This window comes from Gallus gallus, chromosome Z (assembly GCF_016699485.2).
Source record: "Gallus gallus isolate bGalGal1 chromosome Z, bGalGal1.mat.broiler.GRCg7b, whole genome shotgun sequence".
Classification (NCBI taxonomy): Eukaryota; Metazoa; Chordata; class Aves; order Galliformes; family Phasianidae; genus Gallus; species Gallus gallus.
The window spans coordinates 53657845-53675209 of record NC_052572.1 but is presented as its reverse complement, the minus strand read 5'-3'; the positions used below and the strand labels follow the sequence as shown (position 1 = coordinate 53675209).

Sequence of the window (17365 nt, the reverse complement as noted above, 5' to 3'; positions counted from 1 at the left end):
CTGAAAGGCTGCTATTGGGTCTTCCCAGAGCCTTCTCAACTTTGGGCTGAACAGCCTCAGCTCTCTCCACCTGTCCTCACACGGCAGGTGTTCCCTCCCTTGGATGAGAACTTTATGTTCTCCTGGCTGAGGCAAGGTGAGCCCCACCACCATGGCCACAAAGGGAGCCAGAAGCCCTTGGAAGGAAGTGCAACGGTGCTACATGAGGGAGGTAACAAAGCCTCACTGCAGCATGGGAGCAGCAAGAAGGCTTGGTACTAACAAGATGGCCCGGGATGCCCCATGGCCTGCTCTCTCTCTCCCCCTGCACCTGAACCAAGGCCTCAGGGCCTTGCTGCCTCCAGCTGATGGTACTGGGCCCCACTGCCGCTGAGCTGTGGCATCTCCTGAAACCTAGGGCTTAGGGCACTGCCAGTGGAATAGTCTGTCTGCCTACATAGCTGCCCTGCTGATGGCAGTGAGTTGGAACTGGGTGGGCCTTAAGGTCCTTTCCAGCCCACACCTTTCCGTGATTCTATGATTTGGTTCTGTAGGACTTACGAGAGTTAGTGGCGAAACTGAAGGTGAAGTGCTCCATATTACAGTGGAAGCTGCAGTCAGTAACAAGTCTCGTCATTCTTTTTTCATAGTAAAAAAAGAAAGACTCTAGAACAATTAAGAATGTTGGAATCTGGTAGTACTTTCTTTTTGCTTAACATCAGAGAGGATTGGTAGATTTCAAGTCAGAATCCACAGCAGCATGCTGGTGGTTGTAGCTGGTTAATACTTCATGATGTGTTGTTCCTGTTAGGGGGTCAGCCAATTTTAATGGCTGCTTTTCTCTCTTATATGAGAGCTGCTCTGAAAGTAATGCCTCCTAATTTACGGTGTCAGCCCACACCTTCAGAGGTGGATGCTGGTGGTATGGCAGTAGAGGTTGAACCTTCCCACCAATATTCCATTACATGTTGTTGCCGTGTGACAGATGGGCAGCAGAAGAGCAGTCAGGTAGAATGGTGTCTGATGTGGAAGTGCAGATGAAGCAAAAAGTGCGGCACTGAATTTCCTCCATACAGAAAAAAAATAGCACCTACTGACATTCACTGGTGCTTGCTGAACGTTTCTGGAGACCAAACAGTGAATGTGAGTACTGTGAGGTGGTGGGTGGTGTGTTTCAGCAATGGCAGTGGCTGCAGTGGGTCACCTCTGCTCGTGCAGATGTTTATGAGCATGGCATGCAGGCTCTTGTTCATCGCTGGTGAAAATGCACAACTAATTGTGGTGACTGTACTGAAAATCAGTGTTTTGTAGCTGAGAATTTTCTCTAACGAATAGCGTTACTATGCTCTTCGTTATAGATTCAATGGAAATAAACAGGAGGCATTACTTTCGGAGTCACCTATGAATTTACTTCAATAGAGCAAGTAATACCTGCTGCAAATCCTTGGCTTTTTAGTTAAAAATTATTTCTTTTTTCTTTAAATTTTTAATTTTTCACTTCTGTCAAATGGAGACTAAATTGTGTTCCTTTACTAGTTGTAATAGTAGCCAGTGTGGTGTTTATCCCTGGGTGAGTTCTGCTTACAGTCTTAGCTGAGTTTTAGTGTCAGTAATGTAAATGGGCGAAAGCTCAATAGAACTTAAAAATGCGCCTTACATTTTTTTGTGCATTATTGTTGCTGCATGGGGGCACTTGGTACAGTGAGTAAGGGCACAATCTTTGCCTCAAATAAGTATAAATGAATATGACAAGACACAAGACCACAGTAGATACGGACGGAGAATGCCATATAGGGAGGGCTAGAGGGCTGCCTGCCTTGGTAAAACACCGCATGCCACATGCACTGGCTTTTGTAGCAAGAAACATTTAAGAGCATTTTTTGGATTGAGGAACGGCACAGTTCTGGGCTGCTGTTTGGAAGACTTAGCTGTTGGGATGAGTGTGAGGGTTTGGCGTTCTGGAGGACACTCTGAAGCAGCAGAAGGCAGCTGCCTTCACAGCAGTTGATGCACTTTGCGCTGAATAACTTACAGTCAACATAAATGAGGATCAGAAGGTAGAGGGAAGCAGTAGTAATGCAACTTGCTCAGTCATCTGGGCAGACCTGCAGCTGGCTTCCTTATGTCAGAAGTTGGCATCCAGTTCCTCACTCCTCAGACTGCAGCTGTCCTTCTCTTCAGATCCTCTGTTCCCTGGATCTCCACAACCTGTTCCTCTTAAAACTTTCGCTTTTAAAATTCCCATCACACTGTTGCTCCTTTTCTGGATGCTCAGAGTACTGTCACTAGAGGCATTCTTTGTTTCTCATACGTTTCTTTGTGTTGTTTCCTGGATGTTTACTGTTATTTTATTCTTGACAGTCAGTATGTCATTTACACCACTTAGAGCTCGTTTATCAGAAGAAAGATAACAGATCCTATTTGGCAGTTCTCTTTCAGAAGAATTATTGTTGCCTCACCTGAAGGGATTTCTGCATTAGCAGTTGTATACCTGAAGACTACTTTCCTTGGTAGTCCTAGGAACACTGCTGGAAAAGCAAGCTACTGAAGGCTGTTAAAATGAGCTATTTTGGAGGTTTGGCTTCTCTCCTCTCCTCTCCTCTCCTCTCCTCTCCTCTCCTCTCCTCTCCTCTCCTCTCCTCTCCTCTCCTCTCCTCTCCTCTCCTCTCCTCTCCTCTCCTCTCCTCTCCTCTCCTCTCCTCTCCTCTCCTCTCCTCTCCTCTCCTCTCCTCTCCTCTCCTCTCCTCTCCTCTCCTCTCCTCTCCTCTCCTCTCCTCTCCTCTCCTCTCCTCTCCTCTCCTCTCCTCTCCTCTCCTCTCCTCTCCTCTCCTCTCCTCTCCTCTCCTCTCCTCTCCTCTCCTCTCCTCTCCTCTCCTCTCCTCTCCTCTCCTCTCCTCTCCTCTCCTCTCCTCTCCTCTCCTCTCCTCTCCTCTCCTCTCCTCTTTTCTCTGAAAGCAGGAGAAAGAAACTTATTGGAAAGATAAAGAAAATACCTCTCAGTCAGAGCCTCTTTTCTGCTGAAGCAGATAGAAGAAGGCAGGAGGTAATGGGAGTTTCCAAGGCCACCAGTGGACAAACGGCTTCCTGTTTCAGGAAAGATGCTGGGATTTGGGGCTGGCATGCTTGGGGTTCAGTTCCTTAACACGTCACTTCAGTCTCCCATTCCTCAAGCTTTTCTGTTCTTTCCCAAGCCCTTCCTGAGCTGCTGAGGAAGACCCTTCATGTGTGCTACACTTTCCCTAGTTTTCTGCAGTGCCAGATGCTTTTGTCCTTTCATTTTGTGGAACCATTATCTGTCCTTAGGTGCACCCCACTGCAGCTCAAAGTGGGTGCTTGTATTGTCATGGTGAGGTGGGGCAGCGAGGCTTTCCCCATCTCATGGCAGGGAGTGAATTCCATAGGGCTATGTGTCCATAGGTCCAGTGTTAGTTTGAGCACTTCCTTTACCTTTCCACTGTTTCCACCACCACCTCATAGTGCTTCTTTAGCTGGCTAAAGAAAAGCTTTTTGTTTTTTTTCTTCTTCTTTTTTTTTTTTTCTTTGCCTGTGTGTATGTGTGTTCAAAACGAACTTCTTGCTGGGCTGGAACCATGAATCTGTTCACAGTCTGGTCTTGTTCCCCTGGGAAGATGCTCATCATGCTGAACATCCAGAAATAATTGGATGTGGGGCTCCCCAGCAGAGATTAAACTCAGTCCTAGTGGAGATGTGTTGTGGCAGAGGGCATGTGCTGTGGCTCATTTGACATTGCCTGAAATCTCAGTGGAGGAGCGAATCAACAGGCCTCGCATGGTACTGCTGCTCTCTTCCGCAGGCTGCCATCCAATTCTCCCCTTGCTCCTTGTTTTTGCCATAGTGAGTAAAGTATTCTGTGCCACCTTTAAAATCTGGGAGTGGAAACAGATGTACACATGGTGGTCTGTATGTGAACCAGGCTGTTTTCCTATTATGCTTACGAAAGTGAAATTCCTGGAGCTGCCAAGCCCAGGTCACTCTCCAGTCTCCAGGACACCGCTTTCACTGTTTCATGCTCCTTTCTGAAGTTAGAGCTGTGTGGAAGGGTCCTGCTACAAACCAGCTGTAGCACCTTTATCTCTTGCATGCTCTCAGGGAAGTGAGGTGAGAGAGAGAGGCTGCCAGTCTTGGCATATGCTGCAATGCTGAGCAAGCCTTGGCACTGCTCCTGCACTATCTCACAGCCACCTAGCACATACCTTAAGAGCTCCCCTTTTACAGACTTGGGGAGAGATTATGCCCTTGCTTTTCCCTCTCTGCAGCTGGACTGAAATGTGGAGAGCTCCAGGAGCTGCACCAAGTTGAAAATAGAGCTGTCCTTCAGCCTTTCCACCAGCTCTGGGTAGTGCTCTTGAGTCCAGGCAGTCTGAGATGAAGGCCCGTCGCCCTGGGATAGATTGCTGCCTCTGCTGTGGAGATGCGTGCAAGGTGCCTGACCACTCTGTTGAGTAAGCTCTTGCTCACTACAATATGAGTGATAAGTTTTACTAGGTCTCAGCCTGCTTTCTTTTAATGCCTGTGCTGCATGCTCTACAGTGAGACCTGTTAGCTCCGTGCCTGATGGCCTGTGTGGTCTGTCACTGGTACTGCTGGTAGCTGGCGGCATTACTCAGCTTGCAATGTGTCATTGCAAAAGCTGTGGTGATTTGTGGAGCAAAAGACATGAGAGTGCAGTGCCAAACACCTTTCTAGATGGGTTGTATACAGTGGCCTGGAGCAAAACTGACACTGCCAGATACCCTCTGACTGGGCTTGAGCCTGGTAGGTTGCTCTATGCAGGAGCTAGACTGAAAATGTAAGAGGGCTGGTGGCCATTTGTTCCTTGCTATGCCTATTGCTGCGTGTACATGATCAGACTTGTGTGAAGTTGTATTGACCTCCAAACCTCATTCCTGCCCCAGATGCATCTTCTGCCTTCCTGCCTGCTTGTAGGAGAAAAACAGCACTGTTGGTCATTCCTTCCTGCTGGCTGCTGCTTGTTTTTCTCACAGCAGAGATGTGTCCTTCCATTTTCCCTCCTCGTGAAAGGCAGGAGTGAATCTGGTTTGGTTTCCCTTCTTGCTTTCCTGCATGTATTCATTTTTTCATGTACTTTCTGGGTTTGTGTTGAATTCATACTCTGTCCCATATTCTCCTTCCCTCTTAGTGCTGTGTATCATTCATTCTTTTTCTCCTGTGGTCTTCAGGAATGTTTTTATGGTCTGTAAATTACAAAAGTGTTCCAGGACTGTCTGTTTGGATGCAGAAATGTAGCATGTTACCCAAACTCAGGTCTCCGAGGTATCTTCCAGACCTTTGACGTGCCACAGAAGTGTGTGAAGACTTGTGTGTTTACTTGATTTGTCAGTGCTGGCAGGCCACACTGGCAGCAGCACTTTGCTGAAGTACTGCCTGATCCGTAGCTTAGGCTCGATGTAGAGTTCTGGAAGAAGGTTGTCTGGGATCAGCCATTGCAGAGCAATCTTTTAAGATTAACTCTCCTGACCCTTGTTCTTTAGCATCAGAAAGTTATAGGCAATGTGTTTCCAATAAATTCCTCCAAGCAGCGTGTTCTGCATTTGGCAGTCAGGCAGGTATCTTAGATCAGCACACATGCACACTTAGCCTTTGAGCTGAGGTTAGAGTTATATGCTGGCTAAAGACTGACCAGATGTTTGAGCACATCTGGAAGCCTCTCCTCCTTAAATATGCAAAGGCAGTATACCTCTTCGGTCTGCTTGAGGAGATACAAACTGTGTCCATCACTCCAGTAGGGACCACTGCACTTGTGATGGGAGTCATGTCTGCTGATGTTGTAAAGTGACTTCTGGGATCACAGCAGGACCTATTTTCCCTATCTGTTCCCCTGTCCTGGGGGACAAACCGCACACTGGTGTTTCCGGGGATGGTGCGAAGCACATCTTGCAGTAGGACAAACATAGTCTGATTCTGACATACTGATAGCTGGGAGGTTTGGGAGACTTTTCTAAAACCCGGATCTAAAGAAAGAGAGTTTTCTGTTGCCTGGGACCACAGGCTGAATTTGGCCTACAGAGTTTCTTTACTTGTTTTTCTAAGACATTGAATATGTTTTTCTCCTCCTTAAGAAAAAAAGGAGTATTGGGCTGAGGAGCCTTGTCTACATGTCTGTCTGCCATGTGCCACATCCTTGTAAAACTCTATTCCTAACTGCTCCAGAAAGAGTCTCTGCCATGCAGTAGTTGGTGTTGTTCATTTGTTTAGTTCTTTTCCAGGGTGGAAAGTTCTGTAAAGGTGCCCCCTGATTGTGTGTCATGGCAGCGTCCTTGCAGGAAGGGTCTTTGCTGTGCTGACACGAGAGGTGCCAAGGTGAAGGTGATTGACAGCCTGCTGTCCCCCACCATTTCAGCAAAGTGACAGCAACTTTTGACTTGATGAAAGATGGAAGTCGGATAAATATTTTGCAGAAGCATGTCCTGCTTGGGCTGTGGTGTTGCTACTTGTGGCAGATACTGGGAAGATGAGCTGGGATGGTGTTTCTTTTGAGAAGCTATGACGTTGCCTCTCAGGAGAAAGCCAAGGCCACACTTATAATACTTTTAATTAATGAAAAGTGAATTTTGACCTCAAAGCCTGAAAAGAAGGATACTGAAGGAAGATTTGTGTGAGCATAGCCTCTTTAATTAACGTACATGCTGGCAAGCTGCAGAGCCAGGTGACCTGCTGGGTTGGCATATTGTTTCCCTTTAGCCTTGTACTCAGAGCCTGGTGTGAGTGTTTGCACATACTCAGCTGTGTCTCCCTCTTCCCTGGCAGAGTGAGCTGAACTCCTTCCTGTGGACCATCAAGAGAGATCCCCCATCTTACTTCTTTGGCACCATCCATGTCCCATACACCCGTGTCTGGGATTTCATCCCAGAGAACTCCAAGAAGGCATTTCAGCAGAGTCACGTCGTGTACTTTGAGCTGGACCTCACTGACCCCTACACCATCTCTGCTCTCACCAGCTGCCAGCTGCTGCCACAGGGGGAGAACCTCCAGGATGTGCTGCCGCGTGACATCTACCGCCGGCTCAAGAGGCACCTGGAGTATGTCAAGCTCATGATGCCATCTTGGATGACGCCAGATCAGCGGGGCAAGGGGCTGTATGCAGACTACCTCTTCAATGCCATTGCTGGCAACTGGGAGCGGAAGAGGCCGGTGTGGGTGATGCTGATGGTGAACTCTCTGACAGAGGTAGACATCAAGTCTCGAGGAGTGCCTGTCCTGGATCTGTACCTGGCCCAGGAAGCAGAGCGGCTTAGGAAGCAAACAGGTGCTGTGGAGAAGGTGGAGGAGCAGTGCCACCCGCTGAATGGGCTTAACTTCTCCCAGGTGAGACAGAGGCTTGCAGGATGGCACAGGGCACTGGGCTGATTGCTGGGGAGACATGTAGAAAGCAGAAGCATGGGAATCGGCCTGGAATGAGTATTCTCCATGTGTGGTATCTGGAGACTTGCACTTGCTGCCCGTCCCTTGTCTCTCTGCATACCTGTGGGAGAATCTGCTTAGCTGTAGAAGTTCAGGCCGCCTCCTAAATTTGTTTAGACCTGGCATGAGGAGGTCCCTCTCCTTTTCCCTGGAAAGCCTTGGGCAGGCTCCACCCCAAGTGACACTGGACCCTTGGATATCTGCTCTCTGACCCTGCCAGGCATGTTCATAGTAGGTGCCTGGGGCACGTTGGGACTCTGTGTCTACACTTGCTTTTGTAATAGCTAGGTAAGGAGAAAGGTGTAATTGCCTGGGGGAAGGAGGGGCATTGTGAGTGAAGCTGGGAGGTACTACTGTTTGGAAAAGTAGCTCAGCTGACCTCTCAGTACCCTGAGGAATAGGGACTCATCCTCTGTATTAGAGTGATTTTATTTATTTATTTATTTTCCTTCCTTTGAAGCCTAATGAGGGTCAGCAAACTCACTCCCCTGAGCCCACCCACCTCTTTGGGGAGCTTCTTGGATTAGTGCAGGCCCTTCTGTGCTTTCAGACCAGCTGGAATTTAGTACAGGTGTACGTGCAGTGTCACACCAGGCAAGCTGAACAACCTCAGGTCACTTGTGAGGTCTTCAGTCGGGACTAACTGTGCCAGGGCACAGTCTGCATTGCAGCCGCTATCCTGACTGGTGAGACCACAAGCATCCAGAAGGTGGTTCTGCAGGATGGGAGGAGCTGAAGTCAGGGTGCAGTCCAACAAGGGCAGGGACAGCAGTTTGGGGTCAGGTATCTGCAACCCCATCTAGTCTTCTCTGGTTCCCACAGTGCAGAGGGCATCACTTGCACAATCCTTAGCTGCAAATGTGTCAAGTTCACTTCCATCACTTGGAGCTGGGCAGCCTCATGCTTGTGTTCAGCCTTGCTTATCTGTGCCCTGAGTCCTTGCACTCTTGCTGTCTGCTCTCAGCTGATGCACTCTCATCTTCTCCACCTCCTGACTGGCTGAGGCTTTATTAACATTGCTGCCTGTATTTTTCTTCTGCTGACGGTGCCCCTGTGGTTGAACATGATAGGAGGAGGGGCTGCATGCTGTCTACTCTGCCTTACAAGGCGGTGACAGGCAGTCTGAAAAACATAGGTTGCAAATCATGGCCTGGTTAAGCCTACGCAACTGTTGACATTTACTTTGGGCTTTCATGCAGCTTTTTTCAAAGAGCAGCTGTTGGTGTGCTATTTTCCAAGCAGAAAAAATATCAGCTGGGAAGTCATGTGGGGTGGGGACACAGAGCTGCGTCACCCAGAGTTGCCTAACCTTGCGACATTTACTGTGCATCTTGTGAGACCTCAGAGCCCATCAGAGGAGGCCAGAGTTGCCAGAACTGCAGAGGAAACATAGCCCTTGTGAAAATTACAGACTGTGATTACCCCACGGTAACTGGGGATGTATATGCAAGATGCTGCTCCTCCCATGCCTGCTGTTAGAGCACAGCAGCTCATCTGCAGAGGGAAGGAGCAGGTCTGGAGCAGCTAATGCCCTGTAAATTGACTTCCATCTTCTGTCCACTGCCAGCTTTCCCATACAAGTAATATTCAGGAGAAAGAGAACCACAGTCTATTGTTTTTTATGTTTCTAAGCAAATGCCATGGTTGTTTCACAGCCTGACTTGTGGACTGCTATGGTTGGCAATTCTGTAAATTTTTGAGAGCTTTTTTCTCAGTTTGTTCAGGCAGTTGAGTTAATTATGTGTTTAATATAAATCAAATGAAGACTTTGAAATAGGCTCTTTGAAAATGATTTCCTTTGTTTTCATGCCACTATCTGGGAACCCCTGCTATCAGACCACTACTGTCTGCCTTTCAAGTAAGGAGCAGACACACAGAGATGACATATAAAACTCTTTTGAGGAAAAAGCTCTTTTTGAGCTCTCCATCCCCAGCAGAAGAAACTGAGCAGAGGAGGTGGGCAACCAGCATGGCTGAGCAAGGACCTGCAGCTTAAACTGAGGGAAAAGAGGGAAATGTACAGGAAGTAGAAGCAGGGTTGTGCAGCCTGGGAGGAATTTGGGGATGTTGCCCACATGTTTAGAAATAAGATCAAGAAAGCCAAGGCACAGATAGAGCTGAAGTTGGTGAGGGGTGTGAAAAATAACAAGAAGGGGTTCTTCAGGTACATGAGCAGGAGGAGATGGATCAAGGAGAGTGCTCCCCCTCTGATAAATGAGGATGGAGAGCTGGCTTCCTCAGGCATGAAAAAAGCTGAGGTGCTCAATAAGTGCTTTGCCTCGGTCTTCACTGGTTCTGTGTGAGGGTGGAGGCCAGTCACAAGCGGTGTCCCTCAGATGTCGGTCTTGGGACCGGTGCTCTTTGACATCTTCATCAATGATACAGATGATGGCATCGAGTGCCCCCTCAGCAAGTTTGCAGATGACACCAAGCTGAGTGGTGCAGTCGATACGTTGGAAGGAAGGGAAGCCATCCAGAGGGACCTGGGCAGGCTGGAGAAGTGGGCCCATGAAAACCTAATGAGATTCAATGAGGCCAAGTGCAGGGTGTTGCACTTGGGATGGGGCAATCCCAGGTGTTTATACAGACCGGGGGAAGATCTCCATGAGAGCAGCCCTGCAGAGGACTTGGGGGTCCTGGTGGATGAGAAGCTGGACATGAGCCGGCAGTGTGTGCTTGCAGCCCAGAAGGCCAACTGTGTTCTGGGGTGCATTAAAAGAGGGGGTGGCCAGCAGGGAGAGGGAGGTGATTGTACCCCTCTACTCGGCCCTTGTGAGGCCCCATCTGGAGTACTGCATCCAGGCCTGGGGCCTCCAGTACAGGAAGGACGTGGAGCTCTTGGAGTGGGTCCAGAGTAGGGCCACTAAGATGATCGGAGGGCTGGAGCAGCTCTCCTGTGAGGAAAGGTTAAGGGAGCTGAGCTTGTTTAGCTTGGAGAATAGAAAGCTCTGGGGAGACCTCATTGTGGCCTTCCAGTATTTGAAGGGAGTGTATAAACAGGAAGGGGAATGGCTGTTTATGAGGGTGGACAGCGGTAGAGCAACGGAGAATGGTTTTAAACTAAGACAGAGGTGGTTCCGGTTAGATATTAGGAGGAAGTTTTTCATGCAGGGGGTGGTGATGCACAGGAACGGGTTGCCCAAGGAGCTTGTGGATGCCCCATCCCTGGGTGCATCCAAGGCCAGGCTGGATGTGGCTCTGGGCAGCCTGGTCTAGTGGCTGGCAACCCTGCACACAGTGGGGCTTGAAACTAGATGATCATTGTGGTCCTTTTTAACCCAGGCCATTCTATGATTCTATCATTCTGTGAGAATGAAGATGCAAAACCATGAAGAGTGATATAATCCTTTTCAAGTGTGGCTTTTTGTTGCAGTGAAATTGCAAAGAGATGATTTCCTTGGCCAAGTCATGATTTCTTGCTCTAAATTCATGTTTTTTCACAAGGCTTGCTCTTTTTCCAGTTGTGCTGTGCACTGACAGCTTATTACATTACCTGGTGATGAGGACTCAAAGGCTACTTGTAGGCAGTTACTGTTATTACCTAGTTCCCTTTTTCTATCTGTGTGACCAGACGGGATCTCATTGGTATGAGTATGTAATTGCAGGTAAAGGTCTGGAGCAGTTGATCATTTATTAGCTCCCCGGGGTTGTGCAGAGTTCAAGGTATAGACACTTCCAGGCTACATACTTCCCTTTCTCCCTCTGTGGAGAATGAGTTAGCACTCTCTGTCACGGGGCTTTTTGTCTGTATTTATTCAAATTTCCTCTTTTTTGTTCTGTGACTTATTTTACCTGCTAGATCTCTTTGTTCTTGCTCAACTTGGCTTCTCACATAGCCAAACTGTAAAAGTATCACTTCTGTATGGTGCAACATGTTGTGTACACAACCAATGCAGTACTTTCCTGTCTTCTCAATCCCTCTCTTTTATTCCAAGATCCAGGCAACTTTTGGAAATGTGGGAAGATCTGTCTGTGCTGGGGCCGTGGTGTTAGTTTTCTGTTGTCATGCTGACTTAGGATTTTTTGTTACAGACTTTTTTTCCTTCCATGCCACCTTCTTTCATGGGTAGTGCCTCCCTCATTGCAATACCCTATAAGGATGCAAGATTCATTCCTAATGGTATCAGAGCTTCTAGCAGCTAAAACCTTTGCAGCTAAATGCAGTCCCTCACATTCTGACTGGAATCAGTCACTCAGATCTCACCACCATTTCTTTAAAGCTGTGTGCATGCTTGTTTGCTGGATGGTGTTTGCTTCAACCTAAGGGCTGTGGAGCTTTGCTTTTGGCTCTGGCCAGTAGTGCTGTGAATATCAGTTTTTTGTTGGCTGAGAAAATGAGCTGGCCTTGGCCTAAGCTGTGCCATGCCCTTGGAACTGTGCTTTGGCACACTCCAGTGGTGTCATGCTGTTTCTCGTAGACTAGATGGAGCTTGGACACAAGAATTTTTTGTGTCTGCAATCTGTGTGGGACAAAAACTGAAGCATATGAACTGTGCCCAACCATCACCACTTTCTCACCAAGGTCTTGGCCAGTTTGGCTTTTGCAAGACCATGGAATAGCTTGGATTGGAAGTGACCTTAAAGACCACCTAGTTTGAACACCTCTGTCTTGGGCAGAGTCACCACTTGCTGGATTAGGCTGTGAAGGGCCCCATCCAACCTGGCCTTTAACACCTCCAAGGATGGAGCAAGGCTGGGACACTTTTTGTAGAAGATCCTAAGTCTTAACAGGTCTCGATAAGACAACTGTTTTCACCTCAGTGCTATCCTGTGTTTGGACCTCACAATAGCGCTCTGATCCCACCTGAGCATCAGGTTACATGGCTGCGTCTCCAAAAAGTTCTCAGTTCGCTGCTTGGCAGTAGAACACAGGGAACCAGTAGGGACTACTCTTGAAATGGTGGCTTGGAAATGGGCATTAGCTTTAGAAAACAACAACAACGAAAACCCCAGATAGATAAGCTAGAAATTGGAGAGAATTTTATCTTCTGATTTCAAACAAAGGGCTTGTTTGCTACACTGAGTTAATAGATTACCATGTCTGTCCTTAACGTGAGGGGCTGTGGAGGTCAGCTCTCCTAATGTTTCCATTCCTGAGGCCCTGCTTCATTATCACGTTTGACAACTGCATTGACGGAGCACAGGAGATGGAAGGAAAGACATGGTTGGACAGTGGGAGCTCTGTGAGAGCAGTTCAGATTCAGACTTGAAGTGACCAGTACAGGTGTTGCTTGATGAAAGGGCTTCTCAAGAGAAGAGCTCTCACTGCTGAATTAGAGAACAAGCTAGACAGAAATCATGTGTGGTAACCTGATTGAATCTTTGGCTCCAGAAGTGTAACTTCAGGACATATGGGTCAGGAACAACACTCCTTCTTTAGGTCATGGGAACATCAAAGCTTTTTGCACATGAACTGGAACCAAAACAACTGAATTGAGCCTGTTTGCATCATTGGCTGTTGTGGTCTAGGATTTAGATTTGTTTGGTTTGTTTTCAATTTAAGTATAGACACACCTGCAGCCTCTGGCTAGACATCAAGGATGAGAAAGTAGGCTGGCTGGTGGGCAGCAAAATAACTAAGGCTTTATATTTGTATTGTCCTAATTAGAGTTTAGTTAAAATCTTATTAACTTCATAAGGAGTTCAGGAATCTTTGTTCTGCTAAAGTAAAAGGGGAAATCATTTGCTGATCAGTTTATTCTGCATTCAGAAGGGTAGAGAAATATAGAGTCATGTTATGGAATGGCTTGGGTTGGAAGGGACTTTAAAGCCCACCCAGTTCCAAACCCCTGCCATTGGCAAGGCTGCTACCCACCAGCTCAAGCTGCCTAGGGCCCCATCCAGTCTGGCCTTCTTCTGCTTCTCTGGGCAGCTGTGCCACTGCCACACCACCCCGAGTAAAAAAAAAAAAAAAAAAAATCCTCCTAATAGCTATCCTACATCTTCCCCTCTTCTGATATAAAACTATCCCCCCTTGTCCTATCCATATCTATCTGTGTAAAAAGTAAGTCCTCCAACTGCTTATACATACACGTCAGGTTGTGGAAGGCTGCAGTGAGGTCTCCCTGGAGCATTCTTTTCTTCAGGCTGACCAAACCCAGCTCCCTCAGCCTTTCTTCATAGGAGAGATGCTGCAGCCCTTTGACTGTCTTTGTGGTCCTCCTCTGGACCTACTTGGACAGCTCCATGTCTTCCTTGTGCTGGTGGCCCCAGGCCTGGATGTAGTACTGCAGGTGCACTCTGCATGCATGTTAGCTACCTGACGTGCATGATTTTCCCATTGAAAATGCCATTTGCTGTGCATATTGCTTTGTGGAAGTAAAACATGAGGCAATAAACTTGTCTTTCATCTCACAGAGATAACCCCTTCCCGGTGGCTGTCTCCCAGTGTTATTTGGTGAGTGTGCCCATATACGCTTCTCTTTCCTCGATTAGGAGGGACTAGGTAATGAATTGTGTCTAAAAGCACTCGTGACTGAATTACTGGATTATCTTGGTCTCCTCCGACAAGTCAATACCAAGCTGGTGGACTAGCTGGCAGAAACACTTCATTATACTTGAAATCCTCTAATTCTGGTTGAGAGCACTGTTGCTATGCAAGAACATAGCTGTGGCAGAATGGGTTAGGAGGAGGGAGCACATAGGAGCTCTGTTCTGGATCTCTGCTTTTTTTTCAAGCAACTAAACTAACAGTGGGAAGTGGGGAACATGAAGAGGATGTGTACTTGGTGCCTTGCTCAATTCATGTTCAACTTGGTGTTTACTAGGACACTTAAGTACTTCTCTGCTAAATTGCTTTTTAGCTGGTTGGCATCCAGCGTGTCCAGGTGCCTGAGGTTGTTTCTGCCGCTGGGGCATTCTCCTTCTCAAGCTTTGTGTAGTTCTTGTCAACCCACCTCTCTGGCCTATCAGAGTGCCTTTGGTTGGTTACCCAGCCTCCGATGAGTCAGCTACTCCTTTAGTTTCATTTCATCTGTGAACTTAGCGAGGGTACATGCCATTCCATCATTCAGCTTGTTAATGAAGGTGTTGTTAATGAACTGGGCTGGACCCAAAACTGACCCCTCAGGCATACTGCTACTTAGTGGCCTCCAACCAGACTTTGTGCGACTGATTGTCACCCTCAGGACTTGGCTACTCATCTTATTCTCAGTCCTCCTCGCTGTCTGATCATCCAGCCATTCAGCATGTTCTCTATGAGCATCTTATAAAAGATAGTACTGCAAGCTATACTAAAATCATGGTGCTCATGGACATGATTGAGCAGAGGGTTGTTAGAATTAGGGTAGTATGGTTAGGTTGTGGTTGGACTTGATGATCTTTAAGGTCTTTTCCAACCTGAGTGATTCTATGATTCTGTACACTGAGCCAATTATTTCCTCGTAGAAGCTTATCAAGTTGATGAAATATGACTTCCCTTTGCAAATCCATGCTCACTACTCCTGCTAATCTTCTTGCTTTTCATGTGCTTGGAAATGGTTTCTAGGATTAGCTTCTGTGTCACCTTCTCAAGGATCAAAATGAGGCTGGCTGGCCTGTAGTTCCATGGGTTCACAGGAGTGACATTTGCTCTAGCCTTTAGTTACTTCTCCAAGTCGCAATGATTGATCAAGGGTTTTTGAAAGTGGACTCTCAGTGACATCTGCTAGCTTCCACTACACTCATGGATGTGGACCACACCAAGGCCCATGGGCTTATGAATGTTCTGTTTTAAGTATTCCCTAACCTTCTACCAAGGTTATATCTTCCATGCTGCAGCCTTTCCCCCTTGTCTCTGGGACCCAGGATTCCTAAAGACTGGTTCTGCTCTGAAATTCTGAGGCAAAGAAGGCATTTGGTACCTCAGCTTTTTCCCTGTTGTTTGTAAGGCAGGTCTCCCATATTGTACAGCAGCAGACTCACATTTTTCCTGTTTTCCTTTTGTCACCACTGCTACTTATCGAAGCTCTTCTTGTTGTTCTTGACGTCTCTGTCCAGATTCAATTCTGGCCAGCTAAAGCTTCTCTAACTTCATCCTTGGATAAAGTTATCTCTGTATTCCTCCCAAAGTAACCATCCTTCTGTACACTTCTTTTTTGTTTGAATTTGGCCGGGAGCTAATTGTTCATCAATGCAGACCTCCAGGAATTTGTGCATGACTTCCTACTTATTAGGATGGACCTTTCTTGAGCTTGAAGGAGGTGATCCTTGACTATTAAGTAGCTTCCTTGGGCCCTTCTTCCTTCCAGGGCCTTACTCTGTGTCTTCCAACTGCGCTTCCATCTCTTCCAGACTGATCTTTTAGGAGGCCATTTAGGAGGTCATAATCATTTAGGAGGTCTGCTCTCCTGAAGTGCAGGGTTGTGAGTTTGCTTTTCACCCTTCTGTTTGCCTTCAGAATTCTGAAATTTGTTATTTCATGGTCACTGCTGCTGAGGCTGCCTTTGAGCTTTGCATTTTCACCTGGCCACAACACCAGCAAGCTCCTTATTGTTGGTAAATGTGCGATCTAGCAGAGAACCTGAACCTCTGCTTATTTACTTTTCTTTCATCTAGAAGAGAAAGTTATGATTAATGACTTAAAGAACCTTCTGGATTGCTTCTGTCCTAAGGTACTGTCCCTCAAACAGATAACAGATACTCATGGGCAGCCCATGAAAACTAGGACTTGTGAATGTGAGGCCGCTCTGACCTGTCCAAAGAAAGCCTCACCTGTTTAATCTACTTGGTCAGCTGGCCTGTATCAGACACCTATTACAGTGCCATCTAACTGTCATCACTTTAATTCCTACCCGTAAACTCTCAGTCAGCTCCTCTTCCATTCCCACGTGGAGCTTCAGGGACTCCAGCTGTTCTTCCACATAAACTGCAACATCCCTCCTTGTCTCCCCAGCCTGTCTTTCCTGAAGAGCCTGTATCATAGAATCACTTGAGTTGGAAGGGACTCTTAAGGGTCATCTACTCCAGCTCCCCTGCGGTGAACAGGAACACCTACATGTAGCTACAGCTACATGAGGTGCCCAGAGCCCCAGCCAGCCTGACCTTGAGTGTCTCCAAGGATGACGCATCTTATCACCCCTCTGGGCAACCTGTTCCAGTGCCTCGCCACCCTTATTGTAAAAAACTTTCCTTGTATCCAGTCTAAATATTCCCTCCTTTACTTTGAAACCATTTCTCCTTGTCCTGTCACAGCAGACCCTGCTAAAGAATCTGCCCCCTCCTTCCTTACAGTCCCAATTTAGATACTGGCAGGCCACTGTAGGGTCTCCCCAGAGCCTTCTCTTCTCCAGGCTCCTTCCATTACAACACTTCAGTTCTGGAAGACATCCCAACTCCTTGATCCTTTCCCAGCAAGGCACATTTTCTATGTATTAACTGTTCTCTCAGCTCTTCCCAGCTTTCCATGGTTGAGCAGCATCTGTCTTGTATCGGTGGTTGTCATGTGCGTGCAGTGGTAACGTTCTTATTCTCATATTTACTTCTTTATACATCTTATTTTTTTCTGTGACTCTTCCAGGCATAGCGGTTTTCTGAGTTTATGCTTGGATGACTCAACGTCCTTTTCACTCTGACTAGGAATGAGAGTATTACTCTTGTTACTGTGTTCCTGCCCCTGTTCTGCTCCCTTGCCAAGATGAACTGCAAGCTAGCAAATGATCTGTTTTAACAAGAGATCTGGATTAAATAGTACCCCTGCTCTGTTCTCCTAATTATTTTGCTCACCAGCCTTTGCTTTATCTGCAAAATCAATTACTTACAGTCGGGTTTTCATTTGTTTATTTGTTCCGGTGGTTTGTTTGTTTTTTTTCTTTTGCCTTGTAGGACATTGATATACATGTTGAATACTTGGAGGATGAAGGACTTTCTCTGCAGAGCTCATCAGTAGATGACACAGTTGCTTGTCATCTGCTGTTACATTTTCAGGACTTTTGTCTACCATTTCAGTTTTCTCTGCTTTCACCAA

At 47.1% G+C, this 17365-nt stretch overlaps 1 protein-coding gene across 4 annotated transcripts in view; it reads left to right on the top strand.

Annotated features, from left to right (window-relative positions):
• Positions 1 to 17365, top strand: part of TRABD2A (TraB domain containing 2A) — an 84886-nt gene that overhangs the window by 1425 nt on the left and 66096 nt on the right. For all 4 annotated transcript variants that reach the window (XM_004949321.5, XM_004949322.5, XM_003643049.6 and 1 more), the window contains exon 2: positions 6769 to 7326. In XM_004949321.5, coding sequence (XP_004949378.2) covers positions 6769 to 7326 — 558 coding nt within the window. The remainder of the gene's footprint in view (positions 1 to 6768; positions 7327 to 17365) is intronic.